The sequence below is a fragment of the Drosophila willistoni genome (assembly GCF_018902025.1).
Source record: "Drosophila willistoni isolate 14030-0811.24 chromosome XL unlocalized genomic scaffold, UCI_dwil_1.1 Seg141, whole genome shotgun sequence".
NCBI classification, from domain to species: Eukaryota; Metazoa; Arthropoda; class Insecta; order Diptera; family Drosophilidae; genus Drosophila; species Drosophila willistoni.
This window is the reverse complement of record NW_025814052.1, coordinates 5,208,706-5,236,248: the sequence shown is the minus strand read 5'-3', so window position 1 is coordinate 5,236,248 and position 27,543 is coordinate 5,208,706. Positions and strand designations below refer to the sequence as shown.

Below are 27,543 nucleotides of genomic sequence, written 5' to 3'. Positions count from 1 at the left end.
ATTCTCTATTTTTGTCTTGAGAATTATTTTCTGGTTACAGTCAAAATTTGAATAACAAATCAGATTTCCTATGCAGATAATGAAATTGGTCAGTATTTGTCTGTCTTCTTCTATACTTACTTACTAGTCTCTCAGTTTATGCATTATTTTGGCAATACTTTCAAACGTACTACTATAACATATCAAAGACCCTGAACTTTGTTATAGATGAAGTTAAATTCTTTTATATTTCTTACATTTCTTGAGCAGGAAATATATATTTTTTTTAAAATTCTTTAGGCGATAACAAGGTTTTAGGATTTCTTTGACTAAAATATATGTATACATATATATTGTTGAAGCACAATGCTAAAGTAAGAGCAGGCCGTCACGATGCCCCAAGAGAGCGGGCCTACTTTCATTATTTGGCTAATCCGGCCCCCTGAAAATGATCTAAAACTCAGAGGAAGGGGAAAAAAGATGGCAACTTTAAAAATTGATATCATTTTCAAGTTGTGCCTTTATTTTGTAGTTATTTATTTACTTTTGCTTTATTGAATAATTTACAATAAACGCGGCCAACGCTTTCAATCTTTCCATATAATTTTTATCTTTGTTTTGTTTTGTATTGTGGTTGTTCAACCCAAAAAATTTGTTCATGATTGTGCGTAAAACTCAAAAGTTGTACATAATTCTTGTATATTTCTAAATAGTTTGTGTTTTTTTTTTCTTTTTTGTTGTATTACATTTGTATTTGTTCAAGTTACATGATTACAAACATACATATCGAAAGATGGAGAGTCTACGACAAAGAGGCAAATCATTTTAGTTTTAGTTAGTTCATTTATGTAGATATTTTTTTAGAATAATTAATGCATTATTTTTGAGAATAAAACTTGGCCTTCGGCATTGTTTGTTTGTTTGTTTGTTTTTTTTTTTTTGTTATACGGTGGGCAGTAAAAGAAAACGAAATCCTTTTAAAAGTAAAATTTAAAAAAAAAAACAGTACCTTTTGTTTTTCTATGTGTGTGTGTGTGTGTGTGTTGATTTTGTTATTTAAACTATTTCGGTATAACAGTAAATTGCAAAATGCCAATTGTATATAATAATTAACATGTGATTTTTGCTATTTGCTTGTTGTCTTTGGAATTGATTGAAATTTGACTACCAACATACATACATACGCACATCGAGATACATTGTATATAGTTCTAAGTATATATATTTATATATATATTTCTATATATATATATAAATAATTATTTGTTTGTTTTAAGTTTTAGACACCATTTCACAAGCACATTTAATTAAATACACAAAAAAAGGGTTAAAGGTTTTTAAGAGGGCAATTTCTCCCTCTCAATCTCTTTCTCGCTGTCTCTCTCTCTGTTGCGCGTGTTCTTTAACTCTGGTGGCCTGCCTAAAGGTAGGCAATGGTTTTTGGATTCTTTCACCCCAGCTTTTTGCATTTACTTTGCTCGTATTGTGAGATTTTTCTTTTTTTTTTTTTTTGTTAATTTAATTAGTTTGTTTTCTTAATACCCTGTAGACTGTGATCTTTTTTCGATATTCATTTCAGTTGTTTAAGGAACTCTCATTAAAGAGTAATTTTTGGCCTTGAGTGTTGCACTCAGTATGAAATATTTCAGCAAATTTATACAACTACAAGTTGAAGTTGTTGGAGAGATACAGGGTATTCTAAAGTCGAAGAGACCGACTTGCTTAGGAAATATTATTTTTGGGGGCTTTTTTTCATGTTACTTAATCTAATTGTAATTGCGTTTCCATTGTTAATGGAACTTTGCTTTTAGTTGAGCTCTTTGGCTATCAGCTCTGTGGCATTTTTTATATAACATACTCGTACACACACATACACATATATGTGCAAAATGTATACTATACATACATATATATATAATAGGTATTATTCGAGTAAAATTTTTGTTTCAACTGCTTTCATATTTTCATACATATAGTTTTAGTTGTTTTTTTGTTTTTTAAATTTGTTTTTTGTTATTAAATTTGTTGTTTAAGCGTATTTTTTTTGTTTTGTTTGGTTTTTGTTTTCGTTTCAAAGAGGTTATTCAGTATGTTTGATTTGAAAAAAGTCAGATGTTCAGATGAAGCGCGTTTTCTCTATATAATGCTCTTGCTTTGCTCTGCCGCCGCTCGCCAGTCTCTCTTGTAAAGCTCCTTTTAGTCGATTTTGGTTTTTTGTTTTGTTTATTTTTTTGTATTGTTTACATATATAACATACGTATCTTATCACACCATTGCATAATCCATCTGAACTTCTACAAATTAACAATTAACAATTCTATTTCATCATCATTATTGAACGAATGTATCCTATACATTTATTTTGAAACAAAAAATGGAAACAAAATGTTCAAAAAAAAAAACTCACACATAAGGATAGGGAAATTTAACGATATGTGAGGATGTCTTTTTGTATGTGAGTGTGAGTGAGAGAGTGTTAGTTTATATGTGCGGCAGATTTGTGTGTTTATGTGTGTGTGTGTGTGTGTGTGTGTGTGTGTGGGGTAGGCAACAAAAGGATCATCATACATACATACATAAGTATAAGCGTATATAACAGATACTTATAAGGAACTCAAAGTTATGGGAGGAACTTCTCTTGCTTTTGTCCTGTTTTTGTCCTGATGTCGTGACTGGCTGGCGAGCAAGATGTGGGAAATGATGCTTTCATTTTGTTTTCATTTTCTTTTTTTTTTTTTATTTTATTTTTAGATTTACCTAAGGCTTACTTGTATATATATTTATATATATATGTTATGTATATATTAACTATTTTGAGTATTACGTAGACTCGCATATAATTTGGTTTTTTGTTTTGGTTTTTGTTTTTTGTTTTACTTTTTGGTGTTTTCGGTTACGGTTGACAATTGCTTTGGGTGTTTTTTGTTTTTGTTTTTATATTTCATGTTGTTTGTTTATTTTTTTTTTTGTATTTTTTTTTTTTTTGATTTTGTTTGTTGGTTTGTTTGTGGTATACCCTTGCAGACTATATAATGAGATCGGTTAGTCCTTCGAAAAGAAGAACTTTTACAAACTAACGGATTTAGGGCATTTGCTCCCCAAAGTATGCTATCAAAAAAGGCTTTTGGAATGATCTGTGGCTAAAAAATGTCAAGATATAAAGAATATATCCAAATACATAAGTTTTTAAGCTGCAGGGCACTTAAAAAGTTCTTAATAGTTACTTCTGTGGCATACTTTAGGGGGCCATATGTATCATCCCTTGATCCGCCTTGTTTAAGGCAAAGCAGAGTACAGAGTACTTTAATCGATGTGATAACTTAGTCCATGCTATTTGTTCAAATTGTAAATTGTGGTCAAGGGACTGCAAGGATATTGAAATTCGATAAGATCGAAATTAGTTAACGGCATCTTTTTCTATTTTATTGGCATTCATTTTCGACAAGCGCTTGGCAGTTTTGTATTGTTTCATAAAGTTGTTGGTTTTGTTTTGTTTTTTTTAAAAGAACGAATAGAATTATATATTTAGAAATTTAGCTTCGATACCCACATCGAGGGTATATACTGGGCACGTTGAGGTAACCAAAATTAAAGAATGACAAAACGGAAAATAAAGACTGGTTTCCGTAGTTGATTTGACGCTAACGAGTAACTAGTAACGAGTAACCGCAACGAGTTTTGCTTGCCCTTCACAAAAACAAAATATTTCCCACTAACATCAGCTCGTCTCACTCACACACACACACAACACACACACCTCCAAAACATCCACACATACAGGAGACACACACATATGGAATAGTCCGTGTTACTCAGGTCACTCCCAACAAATACAAATACAAATACATACATAATTTAGCCAATTTCTTAGCCTTAACATATACAATTTCACAAGATTACCGCCGCATCTCGTTCTGATAATTTGTAAAACGTATCTCAACGTTTCACTCCAAATAAATTCGGTATTGACTTGATCTTTTTGCGTGAACAATTTAAATAATCCTTGTACATATCGGAACGCAAATAACGTGAATATGAATCACTTTTCATCAAATGATACACATGCGAAGCAGCCACATCGAAACACCAGCGATTTGGCCCATTCGGTGAGTTGACAGCCTCCCGTGCCAATTCCACGGATTTGGAATCCACATTAACCGGACACGGAGCATCGGGTGCTAGGAATTCTTGCCATATTTGTTGTATAGTCTCTTTAATTTCTGATTGCGGTAGGGCCTTCATGTCCTGCACTGATTCCCAGAATCTAATAAAAACAATTATATAGTGATTAAGGGATCAGATAAATTGTCGAAAACAACCAAAAAAAAAACTCACTTTAGATTCTCGCCACTGTATTCTTTCTCCAGAAATTTGGTAAACTGTTCACGTCCAATGGCATCGTTAAGCAGTTCCCGTAAACTGAAGGCCCAACGCTTGACCCGACGTACAGGAACTTCTTTGCTATAGAAACCAAAACGAAAAAAAGGTTGAAAACGTTCGTTGCAAATGAGAATCTCTTCTTCAATCAATGTATTACCTATTCTTCTCCGTATCCCACATTTCTGTGCTGTCTGTTTGCCAAGGATTCGGCAGCTCCGGAGAGGTTATAAAGTAATCAAACTCATTATACTGATCATAGTAGGCAACGAGGCTATAAAAAACAAATACAATTGATAAAATTTATAGCTGAAAATTTCTCGAAAAAAGAAATCAACTTACGCTTCTGCCGCCTTGGACACTTTGATTGTGCGCCGCTCAAGTTTCTGTTTGCGTAATGCAATAATCCTTGTCAATTGCTCGACTGGATTTTTGGCCACAGAGGCACCGGCAGAGCCAGTACCATGACTGGATCCGCCACGTCGATATGCCTTCTTAATATCAATTTCGGTGGTATTCACACATCCCGGCATGGGTCGATGGACGTCCCAAAAAGCACGTTCCTGCGAGTCAAGCACCTTACGTTCCAATTTATCTCGTTTTTTGGCCACTTTACTCTGTGATTCGGCCTATTGAGTAGATTAATGCAAATGAGTTATAGTTAAACTTGATAAATTGTTTTTTTTTTTTTTTTTTTTACCTGCATAAATATAAACTCCCATTTGCGTGAGAACATTTTCTGCAGTTTGGCCAGATTCTCAGCCTCATAGTCAGCCAATTCCAGTCGCGTTTTATTTTGCATAGTGCGTTTGCACAAATAGACAGCATAATCTGTATTCTCTGGCTCCCAGCAGTTTGATGGCCAGAAATATGGTGTTTGAAATCTTTTTGAAAAAACAAATGTATTTTTAGCCTCTTATTCGTGTAAAGAGTTCATCTAGTTCATGGGGGGGGCTTACCTATAAAATGTGCCATCATTTTTAACAGTCAACGCATGATCATCGATTGGAAATATATAGCCATGTGAGCTAAGTAAATGGGCAAAATGTAACGCCTCCGTCACATCCTCAACATCAAAGTTCTTAACAATCCAGGCAATTAAATCGGCGCCAGTGAAAACGGATGGTACTTTGCTCATGAAAGCTTTAACCGTGCGCACAGCAACGCCAGTGCTCTCGGCTTGCATTTTTTCAATGATGGCTTCCATCTGTGGCAAACGAAAAGGCAAGTGATTTAAAGTGGAATCGGTTTTTGTATCTCAAAAAGGATAACTCTAATCTCAAAACTATTTGGGAATTACAATGGGAATGAAGTAACTAAACGAAGAGCTCACAACTTCAATGTTATTTTGTGCTTTCTGTAGGCAATTATATAATAATCGAAATATATGTGAAGAATCAGTTGGTTGTCAGTGATCACGTATACGCCTAGTCTTCATAGAATGGGCTTTCATAAGTAAGTGATTCTCACCTTTTTGTAGACCAATATATTGGGAGCATCTTCGTTTTTATTGCCACGCTGTTGCTGGTGTTGTTGTTGCTGGTGATGTTGTTGTTGTTGTTGTTGTTGCTGCTGCTGCTGCTGCTGCTGTTGCTGCTGCTGGGATGCAGAATATGAGGATGATGGCGGTGGCTGCAATTGCTGTTGCGATGACTGCGATTGCGTTTGCGATTGATTATGATGGTGATGATGATGATGATGATGATGATTAGTACTGACTGTTAATAGGCCACTGCTTGATTTCAATGCCGAACTGGATGAATCGCTGGTGGCAGCCGTAGTTGTGGCACTTTCGCGGACTCTTTCCGTTTTGACCGTGGGTGGTGATGATGTAGCTGTTGCTGCTGCTGCTTTTGTCACAGATCCGCTCGGTCCGTTGGCTGTATTTCCGGTTGTGCTGCACTCACTATTGGCATTTAGGTTGACTGCATTTTGTGTTGTGGAATTGTCCAGCGGTCCATTGTTGTTACCATTGGCTATAACTGGCAAACTGCTGGGAGAACCGGATGTAGCAGCAGCAGTGCCAGCCGAAGGAGGAGGCGGAGAAGAAAGAGAAGGTGGCATGCCAAGGGATGTCGTTATTGGCGTTGCAGTTGGCGAGGGATTTGTGCTCTCTGCCGGCGACTTGACTGCTGAGCTCATGGTGGCCAGAGCGTTGGTTGCTTGTGTTTTGTCCGCTTCAGAGTTCATTGTTACCATTGTACTAGGACTTTAAGTCCTGAGGCCTTAGCTTGAATATGGCTATTTTTAATCCTCCCCCCACAAAATGTGCCGTGGGTGCCGGGTGAGAGGAGTTTGTAGGTGGTTAATACGGGGTTGTCGGCTCCCTGTGCTATTTTTCGCCTGCTGTTCAAGTGTGTCTCTCTGTGTGTGTGTGTGTGTGTGTGTGTGTGTGTGTGTGCGCCGTGTGCGTGTGTGTACCAGAACGATTAATGTTGCTTAAGGATTCAAAGAAAAATCCCCTCTTGGAATAATTTTTCAGCTATTTTGAAACATTTTTGAACTTGCTGCTATTCCATTTCATTTCACATTAAAAATATTTCCTTCTTCGTCTCTGTCTGAGAGTGTGACTTTTTCTTTTTGCTTTTGCCAGGAGCTGAAAATTTTGAGTACTAGTATTTACTCATGCACTCACACGACGCAACACACACGCACACAACACACACACCCGCACACGCACACACAAACAGACAGACAGACAGGCAGGCAGGCACACACACACGGTGTTAATTTGATTTTCCAGCACTTCGAAAAGCTTTTTAATTGAAAAATTGTCGATTTGATGGTGATTTAGTTTTTATAATTGCATTCCAGGGAATTTTAAATTTTATTACGGCGTGACTTTTGCTTTTAAATCGTTAATTTCATTTGCTGTTGCTCCTTTTTTTTTAGCCACTCGATTGCTTTCTTTCTTTCCAACAAACAGGCACACACAAGCATAAACTTGCTCACTCGCCCTCTCTCTCTCTCTCTCTCTCTCTCTCTCTCTCTCTCTCTCCCTCTCTCTGTTGCGTACTCTTGCACTAACTCTCTCGCTCTCACTCTCGCTTTTGGTGTCCTTTTTTAGCTTTTATCCTGTAATCATTTTACGGTCCAAAGTCAATTCAAGTACTCCGTCGTTCACTTCCTGATAGTCCTTTATCGATTTCTATTTTTTTCGGTCTCTTCCGAAAGCTTCTCTCATTTCACACATTTTTTGTGCGCTCTCACCACGCCTGCTCTCCAGACATTGTTTACCTCTGAACAGATGTTAGAGTTGCCAGACATTCGCAGCGGATAGGTAAAAGGATACGGTATAAAATGTGACAAAAAAATAACAAAAACTAAAATATGGCAACACACATTGATTTCGAATACAATTTGCTTTATTTCGATAATATTGTTTATTTATGTGTATATATATGTATTTACTTAAATTAATTAACAAAAATTGCATATAACATATACAACATACAACATATATATATGTATATGTATATATAGGTAAATACATATGTATGCATATACATACTGTGTATTAGTTTTTCAATATACATATTATATATCGTTTTGGATAGCTTCGCTATTAACTTATAGTGACCTTAGTTGTTATGGCTTTTAACAAATTTTCTTAAAATGTCATTGCGGAATTATTTAAAAAAAATGTTTATAATAAATAAAAAAAAAATATTAAAACTAAAATAGAGTTTGCAACAGGACAAAAATTTGCTTTAAGAGAAAAAAAAAAAACACAGAAGTTAAAAAAGAACAACATGTTAGAAAAGAACATCAAAAGACTCTGTCAATTACACTGGTCAACAGGGTCAACATGGTTTTTGTGTTGAGATTAGTTGCATGTGAAACTATAATTATTTCAACGCTCAATACTATTTTTAACATTAATTTAGATGGAAGTTTCTTTTAATATGGTCATAAAATAAAATCATGTGAAATTCTACTTAAGAAGGAGATATTAAAGTGAAAATTTAAGTATTTTGATATTAAATTAAAAAGAAATGAAGTAATGTTTGCTTCTTGTTCGTTGACCTGTAAAATGTGTCTCGAAATTTTTTAATTTCAAAAACTTTCCAACATTTCTGCAACGTCTTTGATTTTGTGATCTCTTTTTGAAAAGTTTTTCTAACAAGGAAAAAAACGTATTTCTAGAATTGAGTAATAATACCAATAAGTCAATACTGGTATACAGATTATATATATATATATAAATGTAACTAGTTGATAGAGTAGAGTTGGCTCAAAGATGTATTAGATATATCCTAAGTGGGCTAATATATTCAAATAAACTTTGAAAAACGCAAGTGCGTATTGTGATTCAATACTAAACCATTGATTTATCAATATTGGAATGAATCCCTGTTCTGGTACATTTTGATCACAAATTTAATATATATATGTACATACATACAGGGTCGGTCCAAAAGTGCATAGGAAAGGGACGGGAACGGCAACGGGGCGGAGTAGAAGGAGGAGGGACACCGTATGTATTTGTATTTTATTGTTTTTTACCCTTAAAATGACCAGGCTCCCACAGCGAGAAGCTAATTAAGGGTTAGACATACATATATAAAGTTTATTTTAGTGGTGGAACTTGATTCTGCTTGGTGGTGGAAGACTCACTCCTCACCCCCCGTCTCGTCCCATCAGCGGAGCATTCCAAATTAAAAATGAATCATTATCTTCAACGATCACAACATTTTTGTCGAAAGACACTAAAATGACATAGAAAATCCTCCTTGCTAGAAGAATCATCGACTATTGCTCTGGCAATTGGACACGCGATTGCCTAACCGGACGCTCACGTTCTGACCACAGTGGTCCATGACCATGCCCCTGCCCATGGGCTTGATAGGACAAGGGTGGCGGACCCAATTGGGCATGTGGCACCAGCTCAGCTTGTGGATTGAATTGATTATTGGTATTATAGTTGACCAAAATATCACCAGCCAGACTGTGGCCAATGTTAACGCCGACCCCAATATTGTCAACATCATCATCCCGATCCGGATAATAGGATTGCGAATGGGATTGAGGTTGCACTTGAATGGGCTGTGATGATGTTTTGGTGCGCCAGCTATGCTTGTGCTGGGCATGAGCCACAGGCAAGAGGCGATAGATCGGCTCACCGGGTATAAAGTAGGGCGGATAGGAGGAGGGATTCCTGACATTACCCTGACGTATGCGTTTGAATTGCGGCTGAGGTGGCGGTGGCGGCGGCGGAGGACGCTGTTGCCAGAATTGTAGCGGTTGTGCCGGCGGACGAAGACGAACCGCTGCTTGCCGCTGGCCACTCTGTTTATCCACCACATCAAGATAGTGTGGAGTGGGAGGCGATGGCTCGTAAACAAGTTGTTGCTGCTTGCCCATCCTTAGCTGGCGTTCGGGTAAATAGGAATTGGTCAGCTCCGTGTCCACTTGTGATCCACCCGGATCCAATTGCAACTGCTGATGCTTGCTCACTCTCAACTGACGCTGACTTGTGGGCTGAAAGACAATCGCCTTGAACGCATTCTGATCCTGCTCATCGACACTGTAATTCACCATGGGCAGGAACGGTTGCCTATCGAAATCTGGCGGCTTAAAACGTCCCGGATTCGATGGCGGCGCGATGAGATTACTTCTCAATAGTTGACCCAAGGCTGCATTATACTCAGCATGCAAGGCCTGTATTTGGGCTGTTCGAGGCTTTGGTGTTATCTTCACCACATCGACCACATCCAGGGCAACATCGTTGACTGCACTGGGTGGAGCTTTGAAATGATGTCGCTTTGGCGGCTTGGTAGCCAGAAAATCATCAATGACATTGCTCCTAATCGAAGCCGGTTGTCGTTTCGCCTCGAAATACTCATAGTAAATTGGATTCGATTTCGAGAGTGGCGGCTGAACTGTTGTCGAGCTGGGCACAAACACAATGGGAGCCTCGGTCGGAGGATGTGGTGTATAATTGATCGGATATATGGGTATGGGTACGGCCACAGGCACTGGCACCCTTTCGACATATTTTGGTAATATTCGTCGTGGAGGACTAGTTGACGATTTGGGTGGCAAATAGCTAATTGCATTGTATTTTGGTTTATATGACGTCCTAACCACAGATGCTGGACTCTGTTGGGTGGTGATCTTGGGACGCATTGTTGTGGTCGTCGTCGTCGTCGTCGTCGAAGTAGATGTCGATGTAGTGGTCGTTGAGGTTGAAGTCGTTGGAGCATCAAGTCGACTAAAGTGATCGGGTGGAGGGGGCAGGACAATGCCTGGCACTAGAGGACCTGGAGGTACTGGATTTGAGTAGTTCGATTTGTAGACGAAACTATAGGCTGGTGGATAATATAGCGAGGGATCATCCTCATCAAAATCACTGACATTGACCGCCGGTAAGGATGTGTCATTCCCATTGAGACCGTTTAGTAGCCAATTGCCCAAAAGGGGCGTCGATGGCCTTAGCACGGCCGGCGTCTCTTGGCGTTGCCTCTCGTCCTTGCTATCGCCGGCCAACGTTTCGTTGGGATAGAGCAGCCACGGTGCATAGGGTGACGGGTAGATATATGTGGGCGTGCCACCACCGCCGACTCCCTTAGACGTTGTTGCCGCTCCCGACCGGGTAGCAGAATGCGACGCGTGGGCACCGCCACTCGCGGCGGAATGCTTACCTTCCTTTTTTGCGGGTATCGTTCCATTGCCAAGCGACGTATGATGGATTTCGAGCTGATTATTTGGGATAAGCTGCAACGGTCCATGCGGTTCAAGCTGCACGGGAAATGGAGGCGGCTTTACCGGATTATCGGGTAATTTAATTTGCCTGGTCGGCGCATCGTAATCATCTATGGCCGGCCATTCCTCATCGTTAGAGTCCTCATTAAGACTGCCACCTTTGATCACAAGCAAATGATCCTCGGCCAGCCAGATATCCTGTTCGTTAAGGCCACCGAAATTGCGTTCATTGTCCGCTGGTACCTCCGAGTTGCGGGCATAGCTAAGCACACCCGGTCGTTTGGGTATACGGCGAAAGAGCTCCTTCTCGATAAGTCCGTATTTGCCATCTCTCACCTGATCGGCCAACGTTTTCTTGGAATCCTCTTTACCCTGTTGCTTCTTTGGGACACTGTCAGCTGTTTCCTTACCAGAACCGGCACTCAACCGCAAAATGCCATTATCCCAATTGTCAAAGTCATCGGGTTCGCTAAGCAATGCCTCATCGTCGTCATAATCGTGGGATGCCAGAGATGAGTGAGTTGTGGTTGTGGATGTGGATGAGGGTCTGCCCAGGCGAAAGCTGCTGCTCGTTTTACGTCGTGCATGTTGTTGCGGCTGCTTTGTTGTGATACTCGACGGTGTGGCAGTCGACACCGAGGTGGAGCTGGAGGCCGATGAGGAGCTATTGGCACTAACTGCCGATACCTCATATGTGGAATGACCCTGTGCGTTGTGTATGTGTCCCGCCACCAAACGTTGGATCATTCGTGGTCTGTTAAGCAAAAGAGAAGATAAAATGGTATAAGTACTTCATTATAAAGGACCAATTAAATCAATAGCGGCACCAAATATGGTAAGACACTAGCCAACAATTCGCATATAAGGCAATCAAACAACTGAAATGAGCTGGATACAAAAATTTAGTGCCTGCTTCTTCGAGTGGTTGAATAGGCACATCACTGATTGGCCTATAAATATAGTAATATAATGGAAATTTGTCCGTCTCATTCAGTGGATCGTTCTTCCTTAGTTTTAGGGCCACCATAATGAAACTTGGTAGTTAAGCTAATTGTTAACCCAAGTAAAAGGCTTTGCTGATCGTACCACTAAAACATATATAAGGTGCCATGGGAACAATCGAGTCGAAAAGTCTTACAATTAGTGACAAAAACCTTATTCGTTTTTTGATCCAAACTTCTCAGAAATACTCCTTATTATATATTGCAACTTTTTATCAAGTTAAGATCAAACTACTAAATCATATAGTTAAAGATTTTCAAGGCCCAGATGATGTGCATAGATTTGATGGAATCTCCAATGACCAAAAGCAGGTCATACATATAAAGATATATATTAAATATATGGCAGATTCCAGAAGAAGGGAAATAAAGAAAGAGAGAGAGAGAGAGAGAGCGAATTCAGTAGGAGATTTATACATAATCATTTAATATAATCTTCTTTCTGATTTCTGACTCACGTTTTTAGAGCTCCAACATGAAGACCGCGAGATGAGGCCGTGGTAGTGGTTGGAGTTGTCGGTGTGGTCGGTTGAAGTGGCAGAGTATTTGTTACTTCCATTTTGCCATCATCATTTGGATCTTTTAGTGTTGGAGTATTGCGTGGTTGGCGGGCGGCTCTAATGTTACCACGCTCCCGCCTTGAGGAAGGTGGAGGCACTGCAGTTGTGGTTGTTGTTGTTGTTGTTGTGGTAAAGCGTCGTCGCTGCTGTCTTGATGTTGCCGTCGACGATGCTAACGATGGAAGAGGTGTTGTTTGTGTTTGCTTTTGTTGTTGTTGTCTTGTGCCCCGATTTCGATACGGTGTCACTGAAACATCAATATCAATTGGTTGCGTTGTGAATGGACTTCGCTGACGTGGCGCTCGTATCGTTGGCACTTGTTGTGTGCTGCTGCTGATGCTGCTGCTGCTGTCTATAAGAGATGTTGCAGCTCGTATTGCTCCTCTGCCTCCTCCATTGCTTCTTGCAACTGCTGATGAAGTTGCAGTTGCTGTCATTGCTGTCGCTGCTAGCAGCAGCGCTATCACCATCAAGTGCATGGTTACCAATGTCATCTGTAAAAACCAATAAACATTGATTAATATCCCATTAGAATTTCCACCTTTATTAATTTACATTAACAATAGAAAACTATCTAATGACTTAAGAGACTAATGGCTGCCCTATTTAGAATCAGAATTTAGAAAAGTAATTGCTTTTGGTTAGCCCTTTTTTTTTCAACAAATCATACAAAGCAATTGCTTATAGCCAAAAGTCATAAAGTATAGCCCACTTATCGAATCAGGCATAAACAAATCTTGATAATAGAATCTGGTTTAATTACCAATTGACCTACATTGTCTAGGCCACTTTGAAATGGTAGAAACTAGATTGCAAGCTTATGCATCCAAATATAAAATCTATATAAATATATTTCTATATAAATAATCTAAAAGACTATCTAGCAAATAACTCTGTGATCTCTAACGGGCTGTGAACTAATAAAACGAGCCGTCTAAAACATAGTTCCTAAAATTTGTTAGTCAAACTAAAGCAAATAAAAGGGACATCAACTAAACTCAACTATGAACTGAACAAAATTTCTTGAAATTTTCAGATAGCTTTTTGTTCCTTTACTTAATTCAATTGTATGTAGAAAAGATATTGGGGATCTCCGGGCACTTGTTTCCTTGTAATGAGCTTTACACAATTTATTGTTGTATATATTAACAGTGAAGTAACAAAATTTAAGGGCATTTAAGTGATTTAGAGCAGAGCTTAATCACAATTTTTACTAAAGCAACAGAAATACCAAAATTTATTTAATAATACAGTTAAATTACAGAATTTGTTGGTATCAAGTCCTTGTGTCTAATGACAATTTTAGACGTCTGCCAATTAGAGTTAGAGGCCTAAAGAATAGATCAAGCAGATGACATTTTTTGAGTAGTTTTGGTTGTTTGTTACCGAATCTCATGCAGTATTCATCTCTGCTTGATCTCTGAAGAGACCCTCTTATTAAAAATATAACTAGAACTCCACTCAAAAGTTTGTAGGAAGATCTTAATGTTAGATACGGATGTTGTATCCTAGAATCGAATGCCATACAAACCGATTAGCTGGAGGATCATTTTAGGTATTTAAATTTAACATTAGTTGCTTAAAATTGAGCTACATTTTTTGTCAATACTAATATAGGAATCTTTAGTTAAAGGGCGCGACTGTTTGACTAATTCCAAAATATGTAGGAAATATTAAAATGATTTTTGAAAACTATCCAATCACTTTGAATGGCATAAATATTTATTTTGACTCAAACATTAATCATCAGATGCAAGGAATGCAAATTTAATAGAATGTGAATAAAAACCAGTTAAAGTTTTGTGGATTTTGACCAATTTGGCCTGAATATGATTCCTGTCTCTCCGTTCTGTAGTTAACGCTTTTAAGTTATACGAATTTAAAGTTACACTCATAGTTTTGTATGGTGAACCAAAACGAATGAAATAACTCCAAGTTGAACTTCAAGTGGGCGGGGTGCAGGCATCGAGTTGTTTCAATTTTTTTTTTTTTGTTTGTGGGCACAGTTGCCAAACCCCAAAATACAACAATAATAATGCAAAGTGCGGCAACCAAAACAAAAAATTATGATAAAACAAAAAAAAAAAAAATTGGAAACAATCAAATGGAACGTGATTTGAAACTGAAACCACCAAAAACTGGACTGGGCAGCAGAGGAATGTTATAACTTGTGTCTGCCAGCGCTCCAATTTTGTATACCCTGTAATGCGTAGAGTTCTGGGGCATATCCACCACTCCAATCAATGAATAATACAATTAAATATATATATATATAATAATATATATATAAATGGAAAGATCATTGTTGGATCCTTCTTGTCTTAATGTCTTCTTTATGGTTAATCGTATTCAACAAGTAATGGGTATCAATTACTTCGAACCCAATGCTGAATGATCTAGTTTTTGTTTTCCATTCACAGAACGGCGGCCAAATTGATGTTGGGCAATCAAAATAGAGTTATAGCATAACAAAAACAAAAAACTAATAATAATAATAATAATAATAATAAATATACAAATATATAAAAAACTTATGGAATTAATTGCTTAAAGAATTATTGGTAAAGGTTGATTTTAAATTTAAACTTGGACTTAAAATGGTCCAAGAATTTGTTTGCTAACAAAAATTGACTCAAAAAGAAAAGCTAAACATTTTATACTCCATATTAATTCGCTCTTAGTAAAGGTTGGCTGTGAAATGATAGAAACGTGCCCCCCAAAGTATGCATACATTTTTAAAAAACTATAAAGTACTTTTGGGATTTTAACAACAAAGACCATTTTTGTTTAGTTTGCTATAGGACATTCCAAGTTCTAAATTCTAATGGGTTTTCAAAAATTAAATGCTTTCATTGTCCACTGCATACCTTTGGGGGAAATTCTCAAAACTCCTACAGAATTATGACAAGTCTTTTAAAGAGAAAAAAAATAAGTAGACTTAGTTTCTTTGCATTTCTAACGAATACTTTGAACATCTTGTATATCATATAATACTCGATGCAGGGTATCCCAAAGTCGGTACACCATGACGGTTAACAGTTCCTTTTGGGTTTTTTTGTTGTTGCTTGCGGTTTGTTTCTGCATCGGAAAGAGTATAATAAACAGTAAATAATGAAAACTGTTCGCGTGCGCTGTCGTTGCGATTACTATAACTACCTACTTTTAGAGGGGACCCATGGCTTCCCCGTTCTCCCCGGTTGCGCACGCCCCACACTTCTAGTTTCCACCTGCCTCCCCATTTTGGATCAGTATTTGGCTCTAGCTCCCAGCCGTTATAGCCAAACGCCATCAGATTCGTCAAAGACTCCGACTTCGACTCCAACTCTCTGACTGCGACCACGATCCACATCCAGGCCAAGCCTTGGAATTGCCGTTAGCAGCATTTTTTGTTTTTGCTTTTGCTAGTGGAGTGTGTGTCTGTGTGTGTATGGGGTGTGGGAGAAGGGGGGAGGTGTCGAGGGGAGGGGCTTGAATGAAAGGCAACGCCAACTGCGCAGCCGCTGCCAATGTTGACTATGTTGCCTATTGGCAATAAATAATTCTTTGTTGTTGTAGCTTTTTTTTTTCGTTTTTTGTTTTATTTTAAATTTAATTAGTTTATTTGAAAGCAGTTTTGGGGCGTTTGTCAGTTAAAATTGAACTCAATTCGAAAAAACCAAAACAAAACAAAACATATTCTTTCCATTTGCCGTCTAATTCTGATTATGATTTAATTGTTCTCTCAAAACAACCAAGTTTCGTGTATTAATAAGAACAATAGTAATAAAAATACAAAAATATAGAAATATCTATATTTCCGTTTTCATTTTTACGCCCATCAACTCAAAAGTGGGTAAATTACTATGCCAAATGAAATTCAATTTCAAAAATTTCAAGTCAATGAACGATTTGCTCTAATTAATATGAATTATTTATTTCTACCACTAATGTTTCTTTTTGTTTCGTTTTAGTAGTTGCTTTTTGTAGTTGTATTTTTTTTTCGGTGACAAAACCGTCAAATACCGTTGAAAATATTTATGCATTTCATTATATTTACTATTTAGAGCAGACATACTGAAAGTGTTTCTTTTGTTTGGCCAATTTGAAATTTGTAATCTGCCCACACCCAAAAGTTATGAACCCTCAACTAGTCGTTGACCATTACTCTCTCTTTCCATCTATATCTATATCTTCATCATGATGATGTCATACAATTAAATGACCCTTTAGTATAGACAAGTAACTCTGAACCAATTGTGCATTGTTTGATTTGAATGCAATCTACACATTATTTTGTTAGCCAAGTTTAAAGAAATGAAGTGTAAAAAATGAACTAGAATATTCGTTTAAAAGCAATTACTTTAATGAGTCTATTTGAGCTCTATTCTTGCTTGAGAAATGATTATATTCATTCGTGATTAAAAGAAGACTCAATAATAGCTCCTCCATGTGGTCAAAAGCCAACTTAGTTTGAAACAAAACCAAAATGTATGTCGAATATGACTATAAAGGGAGGCAAGGAGTCAAAGGATCAGATTTATAAAAGAGCTCATAGGCAATTCATTGTGAAAAGTTGTGGCTAAGACGCCGTTTTCTTCCCACTAAGAATATATATATGATCGGAAAATAAGCTCATTTCATAATTCATTTATGAATATTTAATCAGACAGGTTCCATAAATGATTCGTATATGATCAGAAATAAATTTTTACTTTGTTAGAAATTTAATCAATGAGTTAAAAAGCTTAGTTTACAAAACAACAAAATAAAAAAGTCCAAATAATTTTTATCATATTCTAAATAAATCCGTGGTAGATCATGTCTATTTTAATTTACTCCTGATCATTTCTAGTCTCTATAAAATTTGGCAATGATTTCCTACTTAGACAGGGCAGAGAGTTTTTGATTCAGAAGATATTTGATATAAGTTACATTTAGTTACAGGATGTAACTAAATGATTAACATAACAAAATAGTTCTACAAGGCTCTGATATAGAAATAAACAATACAATATAAGGCTAAGCAGTTAGCTGATTAAATATCCTCTAGAAATCTAAGACCAAATTATGAAATAGAATCTTGACTAGGGAAATAAATACTGAAAGACGATGGTCATTTTTTTTTTCTAGGATTCATAAGATTGAAAGAATAGGTATTTCTCAAATGGGCTTAAAAGCATTACTGGGTCAAGTTTAACGACCTTAAAGTATACAATTTCAAGACATACATAGAACGTCACTTTTTACAACATTTTCACTTTTTTTTTTGGCTTTGTTTGTAATTAAAGTCCTTTAAATATTTCTTTTTGTAATCGCTTTATGATATCATAGAACATCATACTATAGATACTTCAAATCTTATAGATGCCTAATACAATCGTCTGATTTGATTGATTTCACATACATATATCCTTACCTTACATTCTAAGTCAGGTTTTGCATACAAATAGGTAATCATGACATCAAACTTCGAAACAGTGCGTCATGCTGATCAAGAATATATATTTAAGTACATATACTCATAGTTTAAGTACTTAAATATGTTTTCTCCTCTGTATATAATATATTAAATCTATAAAACAATGAACACAAAAAAATCGCAAAATCAAGTCAAAGTGGCGAATGCATTGCGTTAAAAGGCGTTGCTTTTGGGCCCGGTTTGACCTCTTTATCTGTGGCAAGTTCCCCTTTTTGTGTTTTTTTTTTTTGCTTCTCTCCCTTCCCCTGGTAACCTCTAACCCATTCCAAACGTGAGCAGATAAGAGGGGGGGAGGTAAGGGATATACTTATGCATGTACTTCCAGTGATGTTGGGACATGCGGTGCAGGTTTTATTTTGTGTTTTTTTGTGTTTTTTTTTTGTTTGTCGTTCGAGTTTGCATACATATTTATTTGCCGCCAAAGAGACCAAACCATTTTTTTTTGTTGTTGTTGTTGTTGTGCTGCTGCTGTTGTTGTTGCTGTTGTTGTGTTTGTTGTTGTTGCAGACACTACTCGTAATGGTCTGGAATTTTAAGTAAATGCGATTTAAGTTGTGCAACATTTTTACTAAACTTTTATTTCTTTTTTCTCTCTCTCTCTCTCTCTCTCTTTCGCACTCTTTGTTTTCCTCACTCTTTGTGCCATTCAAACGGGACGACGCCACTTGCACCGCAAATTTATGGTAAATAATATAAAGAAAAGAAACCAAGGAATATGAGTCGAAAATGGAATGAATAAATGAATGAATTTTTTTTTTTTTAGTTTTTTCATTGATACCCTGAAAATTTGTTATAGCTATACCGAAAACAAAGATATGAGTAACAGTTTTTTGAATATATTTAGTTTAGTTTCGAGTTTAGAATTGAAATATGGAGAGAGAGAGAGAGAGAGAGAGAAAGGGAGAGAGAGGAGGCAATGTTTTGTGAAAAACCCTTTTATTGAAAACTACTTTTTATTTCAAGATATTTCAAAAGTTTACAGTTTTCGAAACGCAAATTTCACGACTGAAAACTACATTTGAAATTGCCTTTGATGGCATCCCGAATGGCATACTTTTGGGGGCAAATTTCATTTATATCACATGCCTTGATTAGCTTTTTTTTTTTGAAAAAACTCACCAAATCGACATATGCAAGGGTATAGAAACTTCGTTTAGGCCCTGCAATTGATAATACTATTATTGGTTGCCACAAAGAAAATATTACGAATATCAAAAGCACCCAACATAGTGCCCTCCGCACCTCCGCACCTCCACACCCCCTTCCTCCTCATATGTAAGTGTGTATATGTATTTCATTCTGTGTTCAATCGAACCTGACATGTAAGCGAGAGTGTTGTTGTTGTTGTTGTTGTTGTTATTATGGCTAAGGTTATGCTTGGCGCGTAACTGGGCCAACAAATGCAAGCAACCAAAAAAAAATTGAAAAAATGAAAAACAACAAAAAAAAATTAGGAAAAATTATAGAAAAATATTCATTGATTTTAAATTGTTTAGTTCATTTTTTTTTTAATACGATTTCTTCAATAAATTGTATTATGTAATATATGTTTCTTGATTGAAATTCCACGCAAAAATTGTTACAAATCCACTGTATAACCATATACTATAAAGATTAAGATGGGTAAATAATTTTCGAGAAAATTTCCAGACAAATTTATAAATTTTTACTCTGAAGAAATCAGATCAGACTACAAAACTTCTATAACTAATACTAAATACAATTAAATAAGTGAGTACAATTGCTTCAGTGAGTACATTTAGAATTAATTTTTTTTGTTTCAGTAGATTTTTAAAATATGTAATTAGAACTTATAATAAAATGAAATAAATTCTCAACAAATTGGCCTAAATTGTTTAGTTAAGATGCAAAAAGGTAAAGGCTAAGTTATTCATTACCTACTATAATCATTTGAATGTCATTACTTTTGATATAAAATGTACTTCGACTTGTTGCACATAGAATACCATAAATACATAGTAAGTACCTACTTATTATATACTTATTTACATTTGCTTTCCGCTATGTAATACTATTAGAACTAAGAGTCATTTGAAATTACTCTATAACAAATGGTAAGTATTCATGTAAGGCTTTATTTCCATTTTCATTTGTTTTCCTTGATTACATTCTACTCTATCATGGTTAAGTATCGGAAGTGATTGGTTGTTGATTTAATAATTGGAATAATCCATTCAAGGAAGTATTTGAAGTGACTTTGAATCAGGCCAAACTAAATTGTATTAACTTAAATTAATATCTTCTTTAACTAGTTGTAGGATATGGCAGTAGATCCCTTTCCTTCTCTTTTTCTCTGTCCTTGGTCAAGTCTCATTTGTTAGTGTGATCATTTGATATATATGTATGTTTCATTAACAAAGTTAAAAGTCCTTCGTATGAAATACCATTGAGTGGGTGGTCGCCAATTGGTGCTCTGATAATCTATAATTATATTATAGACCAGAGAAAAATGTTGCTCAACTCAGAAAGTTATGCAACTCCATTTTTTGTTTTGTTTTTATAAATTGCAACAAAACAGCAAAGAAAAAGAAAAAACAAGCAAATCAGAGAGTAATTTTGATCAGATGTTTGCAACATATTCGAAAAGGCAACAGCAGCAAAAATACATTTTAGATATCAACATTTTGCGAGCTGAGTTCATTTAGATAAATAACGAATACTACGAATTCTGTCTGTAAATCAGACAACTCTATTAGCCAAGTATTCGCAAGGGTATCTAAGACTTCAGCATGGCCAAGAGACTAAGGCATGCCCTCTAGTGTTGTTTTTATATCTCTTTCTCCATGGAACACGAGTCTGAAAACTGAAAGTCGTCTGGCCACGCCCAATTTGTTGGCCCCCCCACTGCTATGTGTGGTGGCATGGTGAATTTAATTTGATTTTGATTTGTTTTTATTTTATTTTGTTTTTGTCATAATTTCATTGCCTAGCATAATAATATTGGTCTACAGTTGTCACCCACAGTCCGAAGAATGCAAACTTTGAAACTGGTTATTGTCTGACTGTCATAGGTAGCTAGCTGTCGGTTGGTCGTTATTGTCAACACTTTGGCATATTAAATATGTAGCTCCAATTACAATCGAAGGTACACACCCATCCACAATACACATACATTTATATAGTACATATATATATGTTAGTTCATTAAGATGCCCCAAGCGGGCATGATCAACTTATTAACCGTTTTCTAATGGCCATTTAGTGGCCAATGTTTGTTGCTGTATATGCTAATTACAGGTCTTGGAAGAATGTAGATCAAAATCAAAGCAGGAAATTTAATATCTATATACTTTGTGCTATTGATTTTTGAAAGTAACTAACGGGAAATTGAAAAGTTTTTCCTTAATTTCAACACACAATTAAAGTAGTTAAATCTAAGTAATTTGCGGTTTTATTTATCCAAATTTGTTTTGGAAAACGTAAACTAATTTTAGCGTTTTATTGAAAGGTTTAAACTTAAAAAAAGTGTTTTAAATTATGAAATACTTAATCAACTCACTCAATGTCAAGAAGAAGGTAAAAAATGTAGACAAATAATTAAATCAACACGAAAAGAATTCAAACTAAGTTGTAATGAAGACTTTCTTATACTCTGTATCGAGTGAAAAAACAGAAGAAACTTACATAATAGGGCAAATAATTAAATTAACACAAAAATGACAATCTTAAATAATGTTTGATAAAGACTTTGTTATACCTTGTATTTAGTGGGAAATCTAAACTTAAGTTGATACATAAATCTTTCTTTTGCTCTTCTCAGCACAAGCACTTTAGCGCACCTGTCGACAAATAATTCTATTCTATCTATAACTCAATTAATAATAATTCAATATTATTGAAATTTGAGGAATTGACAACTGAAAACATTGTTTCCAATTAGATGAAATTATTTTCAAACTTCTATGGTTCTCTTTTAGTTTATAGTTTTATAATTCTTTAAAAGGAAATTGAAAAATTATGGAAAATCGAAATTATGGTCTATATGCTTTTCATTTGGTTGCAGATATAAAATTCTAAAGTAATACATACTTTAACAATATTTTAGAGGAATAAATGAAAAAAGTTGCAAATTTTAAACTTACCTTTGGATCGTAAGATATCACAGAATGTTTTTGTTTTTCTTCTAAAAAAATTGTTGGTTTTGTTGTTGGTGTTTTTTTGTAAACCTTCTTGCAGTTGTTGTTAATTGTTGTTAACTTGGTTTGTTGGTTGGTGTGAATAAATTTCCCAAATAGAATAGCTACTCTAGTTAATGCTTTTGGTCGGCTTTTTCGTGTTTTTTTCTTTCTTTTTTTTTTTGTTCGTTTTGTTCTTATTGTTCTTGCAGGTTTAACTAGTTGATTGGGGTTGCTGCCCTGGTTGTTGGTCTAGTTGCGATCTTGCTATTGTTGGACATACTTCCGACAGCAACATGACGCAGCATATTTAATCAGTCGAATCTGAAAGACAGAGAAATAAAAACTAAACTAAATACATATACGAATATAAATACTTATAGTTATAATCAAGGAAAGCCAAATTATTGTTAGTTAATTGTTGTTCAATTATGCAAACCTTTTGAAATATACGTATAAAGGAAAAATAAACTATTGAAGCGGAAACCAAAAAAATATATAGATATATGGGTTAGAATAGACATTGACACGAATCCAGCTGCAATTTAATGGCAATTTTATGCCATTGAAATAGAACACAGAACAGAACAAGAAATAATTAATGGCAATTATAGTTGGTATTTTTTTTTTTTTTTTAATGAGCATTCAACTAATACTTATGAGAGGCAGTTGTGTTTTTTTTTGAAATGGAATCTCCCGTGGCCATGGCGAAAGGCGGAAACAAAGACGGTTTAAGGCCAAAATTTATTGAATTGGAAATTTGAAAAATTTTCGGTCGGCCAAACACCTGGAGAATGTCACAGCAAATGGACAAGATTTAAAATCAGTCTCTCTCTTTCTGTCTCTCTGTCTTGCTCTTTCCATCTACATACAACAGACATTCCATTTGTCTCGTAATTGCAACATACACACATATTTTCTACCTATTTACTCAGTACATCAAAATTACATTAGGCAGGCAAGCAGCAGCGCAATTGTGGCCAACAGGCGTTAAGTGAACTATATACATATGCATCGATATATGTACCTACACAAATACATCTATGTATATAGACATGAGCATTAGCTGACCCATATATATAGCTAGGTATTTGGAGTGTGGGCAATGTGTTAATTAGTCGAATGTTGGTCAACAATTTTGCTTTGGCAAGTCTTGTTTGCCAATAACTTAAGTTCACATGCCATGGCAGTTGGTTTATTTGAAGTTTTCTACCCTAAATTCATTAATATATGAGTGCAATATATGTTATCGAGTATATTCTAAAATTATTGCCCTATATTATGAAAAATTATTGCCTATTAGTCTAGCTTAATTAGTTTTTTAGTTACTTGCAACATAACTGTTTGTGGTCGGGGCGGAGTCGTTTGAAAACTCTATGAAAAAAAGGCCGAAATAAATTTGGTTTCAAGCTTATTTCATTGGTGAGTCAGAAGCTAGATCAAGCAAAAAACCAAAGAGAAGGGGGTGACTTTGGTTGCACGTGGAGTTTATATATTGGAAAATCGTTTATCTAAAGATATGACTTTCTGCCAAGTGAAGGCCTAAAAACCGTATAAATGCGGCCCGAATGTATTTTATGATTGTATATTAGCTAATGTCATCTGATTTTGATTGAAATATAGAAAATTTAGACTAATTATAAACTAGCTGTGACTAAAACTGTTTTTTGGGCTGCTGAATGTATATGATGTAGCTGATCGATCTTGATAAAATTTAGCACAAATGCATATCGCTATATGAAAATGACAAATATTAAATTTTATAAAATTCGCTTTAAAAATAATATCTGCTTACATGCGATCGTATCAATGGATGATCATTGAAATTTTAAAACAATGTTTCGTATGTAAAAGATGTAGATTCATATGTATTCAATATTTTAATAATTTAATTTATTTCACATTGGTATTTCTTTCTATCGAATATACTAAAATGGTGAGACCACTTGTCGTATACATAATACAAATGACGTATACGTCAGATGATCCGACTATTACAATTTTTCTACAAAAGGTTTCCCTAAATGATTTTGTTGAGATGCTAAGATGACTCCAAAGAATACAAAAAATTATAAATAAACAATAAAATGGTTTAAAAATTAAGCGAAAATAAACATTTTCTGCTAGTTTTGAATATCGTAAGGCGAAACAAAAAACAAAACAAACAAAAAACGACAAATCAAACAAGTTCATGTATTTTTTGCGTCATACCCTGCATATTGCATACCCTGGTTCATAAATTCTAAATATTTATACACATTCGTTTTGCCTTCTGCCATAAACATAATTGTTGTTCACAAGACATTAAATGAAAACGTTTTGAACAACTGGGAACAGGAAACCGGATATCATATTAGAGTCTTGGGATTCAAATAAAGAGAAAAAAAAACTGAAAATGTTTTGCAATGCTATTTTGTTTCTCTCTCTCTCTCTCTCTCTCTCTATGTTGCTTTACCATGCCACATGATGTGGCAAATTGCAACACAATTAGACACTGCCAACTGCAAAACTGTTCGATTCCAATATGTACGTGTGGCACGAACATTGATTGGGTTTGTGTGTGGTGTGCGGTTTGTGTGTGGTGTGTGGTGTGTGGTGTGTGATGTGTGGTGTGTGTTTACGTCTGCGATTCCTCAATTAAACTATGCTTCAATTTGAATTTTGTTAAGCGATTTTATTGAAAAAGTGGCATACAATTTGTTTTATAGCAAACAAAATCGATTCAAATCAAATGCCGAAAAAATACAACCAAAATTGAAACTCGTTAATGCAGCAGCAGCAGCTTTAGGTGTTGAATGATGACGATGATGATGATGATGATGATGTTGCATCTGATGATGATGATGATGATGATGATGATGATTGGAAGCGGCAACAGAAATGCAAAAAACAAGCAGCACTTGATTTACAAGTTCCGCTCCTCCAAAATAAAAAACAAAACTGCAACTGTCTGTCTGTCTGTGTCTCTGTGTGGATGTGGATGCCACCTCACCTAAGTTGATTTTATTTACGCTGGCGACGATTTCTTCATTAAGAGAGACTATGTTGATAATGATGATGACGGTCATCACCCCTCCCCTTCCCCTCCCCCCCTTCCAATTTATGTATGTACAATTCGTTTTCTTGCTCATTAATTGTTATCTTATTGTTTAATTACCGACAGCCAAAAGGCAAAACTCTATTTGCTACTGCTGCTCCTCCTTCTCCTCTCTTGTGTCTGATCGTGTCTTTTGATATTTGCCGTTCGCATCGACGTTTCGTCGGTGATTTCCATGCATAATTGAGTTGTCGAATGTAGGCACACTTATAGTCTGTCTGTCTGTCTGTCTGTACATTCACATAAGCTTGTATATACCTTCTTTTTTAGCCAAAGGCATTTGGATATGGCATCGACATGATTCGACAACAAAATCTGCCCCCCAAATCGCCTGCCTTCAATCTGCATTGCTCTAGATTTGTATATTGACAAAAGGGTTTCAAATGAAATACAACCAAAATTATTTCATTTAATTTTTCTCAAGGTCACAGAGCCGCAAAATCAAATTGTAATAATGGGTTAAAAAAATAAAGATACAATAGTGTACCTACATATTATTTATATTGATTATTATTGGTTTATATGCGCAAATGACGTATGAGAGTTGTTGGAGGCATGGAAAGACGGGCCAAGTTAATAGAAAACCAAAGCTACAGGTAGCCAGATGAAAAGTTGTGTTACAAACGGGCTTGGGTTTCAAGCAAAATAGGGGATTAGGCTCGAAAAATTGTACAGAGTCTGACGAAAAGTTTTTATTGGTCAATTGTGCATAGTTCATTATTGTCTTTTAGAAGTTCCAAATATGTGATATTAAAGTGCCTGCTGATGATTGCTATAAAATCGTATTTACTGTGCCATTATCTTTAAAAAAATCTTGAATGTCATCAGTTTTCTTGTATACAAATCTTTCACCATCAACTAGTTGAGCAGATGTTAATATGTTGTGGCTATAAACGATAAATTATCTAACTTTATATCAATTTAGAATAAAGTACACTTTCTGTTTAATCCAGGTGAATCTATCAGAATATCCAGGTGAATCTATCAGAATATCAGATGATAAGACCTGAAGATTTGTCTTTTATCTAATACTTTCCTTTCAATATTTATAATCTAAGACATCAGGTAGAAAGCAATTGACAAAAACCTCTCGCTAAGCAATTCTATAATAATAATAATAATAACCTTAACTTTGCTTATTTGTAAGAGTTTTAAAAATCGAAGATCATAATATATAATGCGCTACTTTTTCGCCTTTTAAGCCAAAACTATTTATAAATTTGTGCCAGTCAAAATTGATTAATTTACATCATGTAAAATCAAGATGAACAAAGAGTCAATAGCAAATTGATCGTGTGAAAACAAATTTGTGTAAGGTGAAGACCAAAAGTATTCCAATCGTGTTTCTGGTTTTAAATATATTAACTTAAAAGCAAATGGTTTTTCTTTTTAATCATTCGTCATTGTCTTCCTTTTCATTTTCCCTTTTGTTTACTGTGAAAGTTATGTTCTAACTTATGCTTTAACTTTTCCAACATCTACTTGCAATTGCAATTACAAAGCCTAATTAAATCCAAGAAAAAAGTTAAGAAAAGAAAGAGGAAAATTAAAAAAAAAGATCTATAAAAGTGAAGATACTTAAACAGTGCCGGATTAGCAAATGCTAAGGTCCCCGCTCCATCTAGTGAAGTTTAACTTTAACCATATTAGAGTATAAAATTAGAGTACAAATCGAAAGTAGTCAAGTAAAGAAAGGCCCAGCTCTGTATGAATCCAGCACTGTACTTGAGTGCAAAAGTCAACAAAAGAAGAAGTGGAAGTTGGCCTTTTCTTTTGTTGCTGCCGCAGTTTTTTGTATTTGTATATGTATGTGTATGTGTGAACTACTGACACTTTCGCGCCTTCAGTCTTCAGTCTTCAGGTCTTCTGGTGGCTAAGTGGGCGTTGTGGGCTCGTCTATGTGTAGTACACATTGTGTGAACATGTTTGGTCTGTGTCATTTGGAGCACCTACTAACTTAGTTACAATGACTACTATTAAACATCAAGCAACTAAGTAACAACTAACAAGTGAAAATGCTGAGAAGCGAATGGCTTTTTCACTGTCTAGCACTTGTGCACTTCTGTTTCGAATGCAGTTTCCAAGTTTCTCTTGGATCATGTGAGTATAGTTTTTGGTTTCTTTATGAAAATACAATTTGTTTAATGTGTTTGTGTTTGTTTTGTTCGCACTCAAAGTATAAACCAAACTATCACTGGCTTAAATCTGCTCTAAAGGTCTGCTCGACTGG

The 27,543-nt window shown here is 35.6% G+C and overlaps 2 protein-coding genes across 3 annotated transcripts; both read right to left on the bottom strand.

The window, feature by feature from the left end:
• Positions 1-3,380: 3,380 nt before the first annotated feature.
• Positions 3,381-7,331, bottom strand: LOC6648327 (regulator of G-protein signaling 7). Of its 2 annotated transcripts, XM_023179320.2 has the most exons (8): positions 7,191-7,331; positions 5,827-6,688; positions 5,316-5,563; positions 5,057-5,240; positions 4,699-4,985; positions 4,517-4,630; positions 4,315-4,440; positions 3,381-4,243 (listed from the first exon to the last, which is right to left on the bottom strand). In XM_023179320.2, exons 2-8 carry the CDS (start codon positions 6,553-6,555, stop codon positions 3,916-3,918), a joined length of 2,016 nt encoding a protein of 671 aa, XP_023035088.1. In that variant the 5' UTR covers positions 6,556-6,688; positions 7,191-7,331; the 3' UTR covers positions 3,381-3,915. The 2 variants fall into 2 exon arrangements, with proteins under 2 accessions (XP_023035088.1, XP_023035087.1); XM_023179319.2 differs by lacking the exon at positions 7,191-7,331 and having other exon boundaries at positions 5,827-6,865.
• A 1,105-nt stretch (positions 7,332-8,436) lies between these two features.
• On the bottom strand, positions 8,437-22,532 carry LOC26528855. Its single transcript, XM_023179251.2, has 3 exons — positions 22,184-22,532; positions 12,521-13,116; positions 8,437-11,815 (listed from the first exon to the last, which is right to left on the bottom strand). Exons 2-3 carry the CDS (start codon positions 13,114-13,116, stop codon positions 9,109-9,111), a joined length of 3,303 nt encoding a protein of 1,100 aa, XP_023035019.1. The 5' UTR covers positions 22,184-22,532; the 3' UTR covers positions 8,437-9,108.
• Between the last annotated feature and the right edge of the window lie 5,011 nt (positions 22,533-27,543).

Coding starts and splice junctions, on each gene's coding strand:
- LOC6648327 (XM_023179320.2), bottom strand. CDS start 6,555: ATGGTAACAATGAACTCTGAAGCGGACAAAACACAAGCAACCAACGCT. Junction 5,564..5,826: donor ATATATTGGTCTACAAAAAG/GTGAGAATCACT, acceptor CGTTTGCCACAG/ATGGAAGCCATCATTGAAAA. Junction 4,441..4,516: donor TGGGATACGGAGAAGAATAG/GTAATACATTGA, acceptor TGGTTTCTATAG/CAAAGAAGTTCCTGTACGTC.
- LOC26528855 (XM_023179251.2), bottom strand. CDS start 13,116: ATGACATTGGTAACCATGCACTTGATGGTGATAGCGCTGCTGCTAGCA. Junction 11,816..12,520: donor CATGTTGGAGCTCTAAAAAC/GTGAGTCAGAAA, acceptor TTTGCTTAACAG/ACCACGAATGATCCAACGTT.